The sequence below is a fragment of the Ranitomeya variabilis genome, chromosome 1, assembly GCF_051348905.1.
Source record: "Ranitomeya variabilis isolate aRanVar5 chromosome 1, aRanVar5.hap1, whole genome shotgun sequence".
NCBI lineage: Eukaryota > Metazoa > Chordata > Amphibia > Anura > Dendrobatidae > Ranitomeya > Ranitomeya variabilis.
Genome location: NC_135232.1, coordinates 185,695,314 through 185,708,481, shown reverse-complemented (window position 1 = coordinate 185,708,481; position 13,168 = coordinate 185,695,314). Strand labels below are relative to the sequence as shown.

Below are 13,168 nucleotides of genomic sequence, written 5' to 3'. Positions count from 1 at the left end.
TACAGCGTGTCAAGACTCTGCACCCTTATGCCTTTGAAGAGCAAAAGGCATCAAGGAAATTTAGGGAAATTATATCAAAAGGAAGGAGACTGAGCAGAGATAACTGACAATCCATAAAATTCACATCAACTAAAACTGGCATACACAAGACATACTATAAAGCCCCTACAAATTTCTTTATTAGCATATGCTGCAATATATAGGCAACAAAAAATGCCACGGTGTTTCTTTAAGTTTTACTTAGAAAAAAAAAGAAAACACTGAAAAAAGCTTACATTTTGAAACAAGTTTAATTGTGGAGGCATGGTTATGTGATGCGACATTAATGATACCGCAAACAGCAGCAACTTTACTGTAAAAACTGATCGACAATGAACAACACAGTCACTAATGTAAAAAGGGAGAAAAGCTAGCTTACCAGCTGTATGGCTATCATAAGGACTGTCTTCAGGGAGAACGTTCTGTCACACAAGTCAAATAAGTCTTCCAAACTTGGCCCCAGTAGTTCTAGCACCATGGCGTTATATTTACCGCAAGGACCAAAGTAATAAACCTGAGGTACACCATCTAATGGAGGAGAAAAGAGAAATATTAATACAACCGCATAATCAACAAAACAGAAGAATTAATTTCTTCTATACATAGTAATCTTAAATTAATGGCTTTACAGTATTAGAAATTTCACGGAAGACAACTGGATTCAGTGCATAATCCAAGCTACGGTGTGTCTAAATACCCCCAATATGGTCCTAACTGGCTAGTGTGTGCAAGTCATTTTCTCTTTATTGTCCAACGCTTCAAAAAACAAATTAATGACACTAGAGTCGAAACCTGGAAAGGCGGACATAACCTCATGTCCAGTAATCATTTGTTAGAATGGATGAAGCAGCAATGCATGGACTAAAAAAATAAAAATAAATTATGCAGGCTTTTGTCCGGTAAAAAACAAACAAAAAAAACAAACCTTAGCATTGAATTCTATGGAAAATGGATCCGTTAAATAGTCACGTTTTCTTCCATTGGAAACTGACCCTGTAAGCAAAAAAAAAAAAAAACAGATCCTTTTCAAATGGAAGAAAACTGGTGGCTATTTAATGGATCCAATTTCCATAAAATTCATTGTTTAATTACAGATCCAGCTGACTGTTTTTTTATAGCTGGACAAAAAAAAAAAAAAAAAAAGTTGTGTCTGTACAATATGGTTTGTCAATGGATTGCTGCTGGATCTGTCCTAATGGATGATTAGTGGACATGATAGATTGCCATCAGGCGATCAGACCGCTCCATCTTCCAACAACACCAACAAAAGAAACGCTCTGCAGAGTGCTCCTGTGTACTCCATGAAAGAAATCCAAGGGGTAACGCTTCTCCTTGAGGACAGCGTCACTCTCTGTAAGGAGAAACGTTACCCCTTGGATCCCGGTAAGATGCCTCTCACTAAGCCAAATCGGATCTCACACTTTGCACTGACGAGGGGCAATACCCCGAAAAAATGTCTGCAAATGGAGATTCTGTTTTGGTTTTTATCCAACGCTGTATGGCACGGCTCGTTAAAGGGTCAATATTGACTTTTAGGATTGCTACTTCCAATAGGTGGCGCTAGAGTTCTAGTCCTCTTCCTCTCTGGGGAGGCAAGTTGCTGATTCTATGAAGGAGACACTGATAGATTTCTTTGGCAGCGACACATCTCCCATGAGAAAAGGGTCAGCAGCTGAAATCAAACAGGGCAGATCCTTAGCTCCCCGACATCCTCTGTCAGGGGAGAGTCAGGAGACCCCCATACACATTCAGCTGCTGGCTCAGCTGCTTCAGTCTGATGTGTATTGGGGCCTTCGGAAAGTGCCTTGTAGATTAACCTGGGCAATTCAATAATGGAAGCACATTTTCCCTTTTGTTTTTTTTTAATCAAATTGTCACATCTTTCAAGATCTCAACTTTCAGCCACTTCATAGGAAAATTCATAGTTTACTTCCAGCGGGTATAAAGGTGTCCTGACTACATGATGGGCGTGCAGGGGTAAGTCACAGTTCTAAAAGCTGGGTATTGTAATAACCAAAAACCATTGCGCCCATTTGTACGAAGATTCCTGTGAAGTGGCAACAAAAAAAGATCTTAAAAAAATAAAAATAAAAAAATACCGGTAGATCAAAAAAATAAAAGGCAAAGCAAAAAAAAAAAACAATGTATTTGCTGTAACTATTCACCATTGTGTGCACTTCAGATATTATAAAAGACACGTACAAAATACATAGAGAAAACACAATGCAAACAAGAGGGTGGTGTCCTCCAATACACATTTTCCACTCCATCACACAAGTACAAATGGCAGCAGGAAGTGATCCAAAGGAGGCCGCTACTAACATCCAGATCATTTCTAGTGACAGAATAAGTACACATTGCCGCAAGACACGCACGGATACAGCAAAAGTCACAGTTTGCAGGAATTGTTCAGATTCCATCTTTGCTCGTACACACAAATCCAGCACCGGCTTAGCCATGTATTCATGAATACAGTTTAATATACCAGATTAGGAAGGATTAAGCATATGGAGTATGGACAAAAAAAGGATTTATCTATGACATATTTCCTAATAGAGCGGAGAATCACAATCCAATAGGAGCGGTACAAGACGAGCGGTGCACGGCTCCTGGTGTTCATACAATGCGAGCCGTCAGCAATGGACGGGAAATGGTCTTTGGTCAGGCTGGAGAACAGTTTTTTATTCGGTTAGGTTTTTGAAGAGAAAACACCAAAATATTATCACACACAAATACATACACATGAAATGTGCTAAATTTCAGATAAACTCATGGTACAATGAGCATTCATAGCTCCCCAAACATTTCTTTTCTCTGTTTTGTAGAAGACAAAAACAAACCTATAAAGAAACCAAAAAAAATTATAATATATTATATATATATATATATATATATATATATATATATATATATATATATATATATATATATATATATATATATATATATATATATAATTCTGTCTGTCTGTAACGGAAATCCCGCGTCGCTGATTGGTCGCCACATAGTTCAGTCACGTTTACTGAACACGTTCTGTCAGTCACAGTGCGACATAATTCACTCACGTTTACTGAACACGTTCTGTCAGTCAGAATATTCTAGAATACCTGATGCGTTAGAATCGGGCCACGTGTGTGTGTGTGTGTGTGTGTGTGTGTGTGTGTGTGTGTGTGTGTGTGTGTGTGTGTGTGTGTGTGTGTGTGTGTGTGTTTTGTAAATACACACAAAAAAACAACCAGGCTGTGGATCAAGTCTCCCATTGGCTTTGTTAAGGCCTTTAAAAACGGTAATTGTTGCAGTGGTATTTTTTTATTTATTTATTTATTTTTTACACATTGATAGATGATAAACTGATAATAAATGTTGGTAATCCAGGGAACTGGAGGGTGCTAACAAGGAGCAAATACTACCATAGAACTGCTTTTGTAAGGAGTGAGTAGCCAGGAATGCATTATTAAAATCAGGCCTGAGGAATTTATGAAGCCAAAAACATATCACAAGTTCACAACTCATTCAATTGAAAATAAGTTAATATTTAAAGAGAGAATCAGTCACCAGGTTAAAATCTTCCCAATCTGACAACAGCCTAAAATTGAAACACCAGGACCCAAATATCAGCAATGTGTCACATACTGGGTTTCTTGCTGTAGTTTTGATAAAATCACTGTATTCTATGGTGCAGCTCTGCTAGTACTCTCAATGAGAAGCTCCATATAATCACAGCGTTTGGTGACAGCTGCAGGGCATGGGTGGCGATAGCAAGGTCTAATGAATCGCAAATATTATATATGAGGAACTCCTGAAGAGCTGCAGCAGATGAGCAGCTTTTTATCGTTACAATCAGGGTCTCTGCACCTACATTTGGCTGCCATCAAAAACATGGTGACAGATTCTTTCCAAAAAAACAAACAATCTCATCAGCCAGAAGGTGTAAATAGCCAAACCAGCGTAGGCAAATGCGTGTAAAAATTGTCTAAAAAGAAGGGATAAAAAAATGCAATAAATAACATTCTACAGTACCTTCTTCCAAAAGGTGAACAGCACAAATAATACTTTTATACTTTGTGTGCACAGCCGTATAACCTCGCCCACATACATGCAGTAAATTATACCAATACCCTGTCAGTCCCAAAAACACAAATCTCTTCCTAAAAGGAGCAGTAGTGCAGCGGCGCAGCCAACCGTGCAGCTGGGTTCAGCAGATGTCAACAAATCTGCTTAGATTGGTTTATCACTGTGATCCCAAGGGTAAATCAAAAAGTCCTTCTTAACCATTCTAATATCTGTATTATAAAATCTAAAAACCAATCTCTTGCTTTCTGTATTCTAATGTTATGGTAGGTAGAGGGGGTCCGGCTGCTGGGACACGCACAGAAAGAATGGAGTGCCATTTCTGTAACAGAGGGTGCAACTTTGCAAGGAAAGCGAAGAAAAGCTGCTGAACCTTGAAGACTATAAATGTTAATATTCTGTGACGATAGGGGTCTTCATATAATAATGCAGAAATAAAATTAAAAAGAAACCTTTGATTTTAAAAGTACTTCTTAAAGGGAACCTGTCACCTGAATTTGGCGGGACCAGTTTTGGGTCATATGGGCGGGGTTTTCGGGTGTTTGATTCACCCTTTCCTTACCTGCTGGCTGCATGCTGGCCGCAATATTGGATTGAAGTTAATTCTCTGTCCTCCGGAGTACACGCCAGCGCAAGGCAAGATTGCCTTACGCGGGTGTCTACTCCGGAGGACAGGGAATGAACTTCAATCCAATATTGCGGCAAGCATGCAGCCAGCGGGTAAGGAAAGGGTGAATCAAACACCCGAAAACCCCGCCCATATGACCCAAAACTGGTCCCGCCAAATTCAGGTGACAGGTTCCCTTTAAATTTAGGTTCTCTTTTCCTTTGTCTACATCTCCTATGCAGATCAGAATGTCACTTGGTCTGTCCCTAACTCACACCAATATACCAAATGTAGGTAACCAGTGACAGCAATAAAATAATTGGTTGTCAAAAAGGTGTACAAAGCCTTGGAGCCAAAGCTAGGAGGGTATCCATTAACCATGAAAAGCATAAAAGGGAAACCTCGATCCGTCCCCTCCCATTTGTATGCATTCAAGAATCCGGCTACAAATAAAATTGCATTAAATCCTTCAACAAAAACTGCACGTGTGATGCCTGGGTAGGGGAGGAGGAGAATCAGCAACAATTCAGAAAACATCACCAGTAGCAAAATTATGTGGAAACCCGCTGACCATATAAAACAAGAATTCCATGGTCACCACACATTTGTGTATGTAAACACACACAAAAAAAGTCAATCACACTTCTGTCAAATCAGTCTTTGCAGTTATGAAGCAGCACTGATTTTGAGTCAATTTCTCCTGCTGCTGTGCAAATGGAACAGACGAGGTAGAAAGGATAGGCAATTAGAAAGACAATCCTATAAAGGAGTGTTTCTGCAGGTGGTGACCACAGACCATTTCCCTGTTCTCATCCTTTTCGGCTGTTTTGGTCACTTTTGCATGGTAATTGCTCTCACTCCTAGAGGTACAGTAGCATGAGGCGGTGTCTACAGTACAACCCACTTAAGTTGCTCAAATCGTGCAGCTCACCCAGGATGGCACATCAATGTGAGTTGCGGCAAGAAGGGTAGCTGTGTGTCAGCAGTACCCAGAGCTTGGATCATATACCAGCAAACAGGCCAGTACACCAGGAGATGAGGAGGATGCCATAGGATGAAATCAATCCATCAGTATGACCGCTACCTTTTCCTTTGCGCAAGGAGGAACAGGAGCAGTGCTAAAGCCCTGTAAAATGACCCACAGCAGGCCACTAACATTCATGTGTCTGCTCAAACTGTCAGAAACCTACTCAATGAGGGTGTTAAGAAGGCCCTAAGTCAACAAGTGGGTGTTGAGCTTACAACCCAACGGTGTGCAGGGCAACTGACATTTGCCAGAGAACACAAAGATAGGCAGATTAGACATTGGTGCCCTGTCATCTTTACGGATCAGAGCAGGTTCACACTGAGCACATGTGACAGACGTGAGAGTCTGGAGATGCTGTGGAGAATGCATGACCAGTTTAGCAATGGGTCAGTAATGGTATGGAGAAGCATTTCTTTGGAGGACCACGCACAGCCCTCCATGTGCTCGCCAGAGGTAGCCTGACTGCATTAGGTACCAGGATGTGATCCTCAGACTCATTGTGAGACCATTTACAAGCGAACTGTGCTTATTCTGATGCATGACAATTCTAGGCCTCATGTGGCTGAAGTGTGTCACTAGTTACTGCATGCTAAAAACATTGATGTTATGGACTGGCCCGCCCGTTCCTCAGACCTGAATCTAATCGAGCACATCTGGAACATCAAGTCTCGTTCAATCCACCAATGCCACATTGCACCCATTTGGGTACATCCAGAACACCACTACCTAGGACACTCACAGGCCAGAGAAGAACTGGTACATTCCCTTGCCTTAATTGCATGTGTTGCTCAAATATAATAAAGGGCAATGAAGTCCTACATCCCCGCACTGGAAAATCTTTTCCCATTAAAGAGTATCACACGTGTGAATCGAACTTTGTGGTATATATTATCAAGTGCCCTTGTGGCTTACTCTATGTGGGTGAGACCACCCAAGCAATCAGGAATAGAATTTCAAGCCACAAATCGACTATAAGATGTGGTAAAACCTGGCTGCCACTACCCCTCCACTTCAAAGAAGCGCAACACAGTGGCTCAACTACGTTTCCAGGTTATCGAGAAAGTCCCTCGTCCTAGGAGGGGGGGTAACCATATTCAGATGCTTAAACAAAGAGAAACATTCTGGATCTACACGCTAGATACACTTCACCCGAGAGGACTCAACAGGGAAATTGAGTGGCTAACTTAACACGTTTTTTATTTTTCCTTAGGCGAACTAATCCACTGCTCTGGTGGTAACCATATCGCACTTCTACAGGATGGTAAGACGTATACTCTTACTATTTTTTTATTTTTATTTTTATTTATTTTATTTTTATTATTTATATTTATATTTATATTTTTATTATTTTTATTATTTTCATTTTCATTTTTATTTTTATTTTATTTTTTTATTTTTTTTATTTTATTATTTTATTTTTATTTTACTTTTTTATATTTTCATTATCATTTTTATTATTTTTATTTTTATTTTTCCCCCCCTTTTATCCTTTTTTTTCCCCTTTTTTTTTTTTTTTTCCCATTTTTACCCCATTTATTTTTTCATTGTTTATTTTATTTTTTATTCTTCATTTTTTATTCTTTATTCTTTATTTTTTTATTTTTTTCATTTTTTCATTTCTCCTTCTTTTCTTTCATTCCTTCCTTTGTTTATTTATTTCATTCTTTCATCTACTAACATGATATTTATTTCATTTGGTATGGTACTATATGGTCTTCCTTTTACCCATTCAACTCAAGGTGCCTCCATTACTGCGAATAATCAGCTACAGTTTGGACTCCTACTATATTATTAGTATGTCTTGCTTTAGATATTATAGAATTTCCCCCCCAGCATGAAGTAGGGGCATTGTGGTATATTGATAAATGTATATCCTTTTTTTCAATCTGCCTGTCAACTGTCCAGTATCTCCAAGTAAGCTACAACTTTGACACACTATCTAGTACCCACCATGTACTGTCGTGCTATACAGTGAGCCCCAGTAAGTCACGATATCATGATACCTATTTTCAACAATCAGACAATCCCAGCCGGATCGCTTTTACAGTACCTACGCTAACTGCGTCCCTTTTACGCAAGTACCGTGCATACTGGCCACCCATTACACTAGCCGGCTCCGCTCTCTCCAATTCTACACAGCGCATGCGCCGGTCTTCTCCATAATGCGCAGGCGCCGGCAACACACGCTGCCTCTGGGTACTGCGCAGGCGCCGGCGTCTGCACGGAGTTCCGGTCCAAGGACCGATTAGCGCTCTATTTATAACGGGGCTTCCCCTGACTTGGTAATGCCGCTCCCACCGCCAGGACACAGCTTGTGTCGGCGCTTCCCATCGGACCTGCCATACGGACTCCTCGACCCCGGATTGCGCGCACACTGTGCTACCAATCTTAGTGAGAATACTGACGCATTACAAGATAAGTACTACAGTACTATAATAATACGTCTTTATAATATATCCCATTCATGGCTCTTTACAGGCACGCCTACCCCGTACTGATTAATTAATCCGGGGTGGAAATTTTTGCTCCCACTGTCCACGTCCGGGTCCTGCGGTATTATATGGTACATGTAAAGATTAAGGTATAAATACCCCTGACATACCTAACAGGTGGCCGTATGAACAACTCTAGTGCTATACTCACCCTACATATGTTTATCTATATTTTCAGCCAGTCCATCGTATAACAGATGTCTCAGAATTATAGACATACTGTCCTGGACAGTCACCATTTAAAGTGAGGGCCTTTTTCTCCACTATCTGGGTAAATACCGCTCCATGTGTTTTATTCCACCTGTACAGACCTCCACAATAATTTCACACACCACATGTGTCTATATGCACCTGTATAGGATAACCGCTTGGATATGCACATCAATATGAGACCATATGTTTCTTTACTACATCATGTTCTCCTATTGCCTCCAAACAGGAGAAATCTGGGCCACTTCTAAACTTTGAGTATACCATCCCACTATAATAAAGGCGCTATATGAACAAACCACCAAGGGTACGTCATCTCAGCCTTCACTTACCGCAATACCCCTCCTCTGATGTTATATATGTGCGTGTACTGTCCTCTATAAACCCATTCTTTGCTTGTATGTCTTTGCTCTGGAATATAGGTCGTTTTTACCTGTGGAAGAAACATTTGTCTTTGGCTACCAATAGGGGGTTCTTGACATGTTGTCCGTTTTGTCCATAGTTCTATGGACAGCTCTTTGTATATCTTGTATATATTGTACATTTAACCACTGTATATATGATATGTTTATACACTGTTTTTTCTATTTTTACAGCATCATTTGTGAACAAGGCCACGGTGTGGCCGAAACGTTATATATAATTTTTTTTGCCTTTTTTTGCCTTATTGACTCTACCTTACCTCAATAAATATATTCACCCCAGCAAAATTGACTTGAACTAAGATGAGTGCAGTGATTTAATTTTCTTACATTGCACCACAGACTGTCCAGGAGTTGACTGATGCTTTAATCCAGGTCTGGAAGGAGATCCCTCAGGAGACCATCCACCGCCTCATCAGCACCATGCCCAGGCGTTGTAGGGAGGTCATACAGGCACGTGGAGGCCACACACACTACTGAGCATCATTTCCATGTCTTGAAACATTTCCACTGAAGTTGAATCAGCCTGTAATTTGATTTTCCACTTTGCTTTTGTGTATCATTCCAAAGACAATTAATTTTGAGTTACATTGATCATTTCTATGTTTTACTAGATGGTGGCCCGATTCTAACGCATCGGGTATTCTAGAGTATGTATGTATGTATGTATGTATGTATGTATGTATGTATGTATGTATGTATGTATGTATGTACGTATGTATGTATGTATGTATCAGCCACATAGTATATAGCACAGGCCACGTAGTATATAGGAGCCATGTAGTATATAGCAGACAAATAGTATATAGCACAGGCCACGTACTATGTGGCTGCTATATACATACATACATACTGTAGAATACCCGATGCGTTAATACAGGCCACGCAATATATAGCAGTGGCTACGCACTATATAACACAGCCCACGCACTATATAACACGGCCCATGCACTATATAAGTATGTATGTATATATATATATATATATATATATATATATATATATATATATATATATATATATATATATATATATATATATATATATATATATATATATATATATTAGCCACGCAGTATATAACACTGGCCACGTAATATAGAGCACAGCCCACATAGTATCTAACACTGGCCACGTAGTATATAGTACAGCCCACGCAGTATATAACACAGCCCAAGTAGTATACAGCAGTGTGGGCACCATATCCCTGTTTAAAAAAATTAAAATAAAAAATAGTTATATACTCACCCGCCGAGATCCAGTGAAGATCTCGCGATGCGCGCGTGGCTGCCGCCATCTTCCGTTCCCAGGTTGCATTGCGACATTACCCACATGACTTAGCAGTCTCGCGAGACCGCTAAGTCTTCTGGGTAATTTTGCAATGCATCTCTGGAAACGGAAGATGGCGGCAGCCGCGTGCGGCTCGGCGGACTACGGAGGGTGAGAATAGCAGGTTTTTTGTTGTTTTTTTTTAAATTATTTTTAACATTACATCTTTTTACTATTGATGCTGCATAGGCAGCATCAATAGTAAAAAGTTGGGGACACACAGGGCTAATAGCAGCGATAACAGTGCGTTACCCGCGGCATAACGCGGTCCGTTACCGCTGGCGTTAACCCTGTAAGCGGTGACTGGAGGGGAGTATGGAGCGGGCGCCGGGCACTGACTGCAGGGGAGTAGGGAGGGACTAATCGGACTGTGCCCGTAGCTGATTGGTCGCGGCAGCCATGACAGGCAGCTGGCGAGACCAATCAGCGACGCGGGATTTCCGTGACGGAAGTTGCCGACAGAAAGATGGAAGTACCCCTTAGACAAATATATATATAAATTGTTCTCAGTGCATTTCACTAGTAATGAATAAAGATTTGCAATTGGAATATTTCGTTCAGTGAGATGTAGGATGTGGGATTTTAGTGTTCCCTTAATTTTTTTTGAGCAGTGTATATAAAGAAGTATTTGAAGTTTTGGGTTTGTTATTGAATTGAAGATAATGATGGGGGAAATTCTCAAGAATTGACACGATTTACAACTAGGCAGTGCACGATTTTCCATTGCTACAGTATTCCACTGGTTTTCCAGTCCAGATGAGGGAACTGCACTGATCCGAATACATGATCCTTAGAGTTTAATTTATTCCCAGCGGTAACTTTAATTTTTTGTCCTATGATATTTTTACTTTTAATGAGGTCGGTGACTGAACGTCCTCAACAAATGTAATGAAAAAGCACATTTCCAGATTTGACACCTTCTTGGAAAGGCTGATCGCTTCCTTACAGCATTGTTTATTAGGAGATCAGACGCCCTCGGGGGAATTATTATAAGTGTTCTTATTCCTCACCAGATGACACTTTTCCATGATACATGCCGACAACATTAAAGGAGACAAACAAAAGATCAATACTAGAAAAAGATTTTTCTTGGTCACAACAAGACGCATCTTAAGTGATCTGACCGATATGATTAGTGCGACAGAGGAGGCGGCGTGCTGGTGTAATATTACAGAAATGGAAGAGCGGTAGACCTAATGCTGGACCTTCTTCATACACATTATATACAATACATACAATATCACCGCTAATTCCATCTAGAATCAATTTGCTTGTCCATTCCCAAGACACAATTTGGCATTGGAGCGCACAGATTAGAAAGGTTTCATGCTTGCTGATAGGACTGACTGTACCATTTACTGAGAAGAGCTTTTTAAAGCCGCACTACTAGGGCGGGATAGGACAACATTCACCTACAATTACGATGGATTGATTGTTATGTCCAATACATTTGCTTCAAAAAAAATTATATAGAAACTGTAAAACTACTACTTTAGACCTGGAGAATTTAAGGCCATGGTCAGAACAGATCAGTACCACATGACAACACATTAAAAAAAAAAAAAAAAGATTTAGCATAGCCTCAATAGAGATTCAGGAACAGTAAAGATTTCTCTTATTTCAGTGGCACTAGGACCAAAGAATAACCGATCTGAAAGATTTGTCAATCCCATCATCTCCCCGACACCCTGATTAGTGGAAAACTGTCCACAGCGCAAGAGTCCATAGTCTGCTTATACAATTCCAGACAACACATGGACAATTCTGAAATATATGTGTGCATTGTTACAATATAAAATATTGTATTTAGGGAGGAGCAAAAATATTCGGATAAAGAGTTGCCTGAGCACGCTCGTGTGCTGACCAAGTGACTTCGGCATGCATGAAAAATATATGAGTCACCATGGCTGTATCGCAACGTCACTCGGTTAGCACACGAGCATGCTCAGATAACACCTTATCCGAGCATGGTCGTTCATCACCATATATATTTGGCTTTTTTGCAGATACAGACTGTAGCAATTGCGTGTCGATGCAACACATCATGAGACCTCGGTCAACAGAGATGAGCTTAAGCACCAGGATCACATCAGTATAGGAGCAGTGAAGGAAAATTATATCATCCAAGTCTGCAAATATTACTATCGAATATGGAAGGAAGAACTGCCAATTCCATCTGCCCCACAGTTATCGTCCCTGCCATAATCCGTATGGGGAGAGAAGGTTTGGGGAGTCTTAACTTAGACCCCCGACCCTTTTCTCCTCCAGGTAATAAGCTACAGATTTCTCACGATTGAAAAAAAAAAAAACTGCTGGCGTGAGAAGTCGTGAGTGTATAGGGCAGTCGGCAGAGATGGCTAGTGAGGGCAAACACCTATGACTAGCTTTTCAGCTTAAAAAAATTATTATTATTAATGAATCTAAAAGTCTGAAAATGCTTCAAAAAATAAATAACACCAGGTAGCACACCATAGAGTAGGATAGTGACATTTTTCATGTACTAAATTTCTTCACAACATTAGTTTAGGGCTGGACAACCTGGAGCCGAGTGGTGCACACACAAAAGGTTCCATTCATTCATGCAGCTTCTGCAGCGCCCAAAAAAGTAAAAAGCATGAAATACCCCAGAAAGCCTCCAACGTACGCCACAGGAGACACATCGTGGCATATTAGACAGCGGCTCACGTGATCATTCTAAATTAATTAAAATACTGCAGTCTACTTACAACGATGAGCCACCTACTGTAACTGAATAAAGAGTATGCAGACCTGACCGATACCTGTTCAGAGGATGCTTGGGGAGCCTTCCCGCGTCATACGCCAAATAGGCAATATAGCTGCAGTGTGAATAGGGCTTTATCGGTAACTTTTCAGGATTCTCATCTATTATCTATTTAAGCTCCCTATTGCTTAACAGTGTAAAAAATAAAAATCTGTCTACATCAAGTTTCCAATTATATAAATTGGATTT

At 40.2% G+C, this 13,168-nt stretch overlaps 1 protein-coding gene across 6 annotated transcripts in view; it reads right to left on the bottom strand.

Moving 5' to 3' along the window:
- CSNK1G3 (casein kinase 1 gamma 3) overlaps positions 1 to 13,168 on the bottom strand; it is a 150,210-nt gene that overhangs the window by 49,341 nt on the left and 87,701 nt on the right. For all 6 annotated transcript variants that reach the window (XM_077291070.1, XM_077291097.1, XM_077291107.1 and 3 more), the window contains one exon: positions 419 to 567. In XM_077291070.1, the coding sequence (XP_077147185.1) occupies positions 419 to 567 (149 nt within the window). The remainder of the gene's footprint in view (positions 1 to 418; positions 568 to 13,168) is intronic.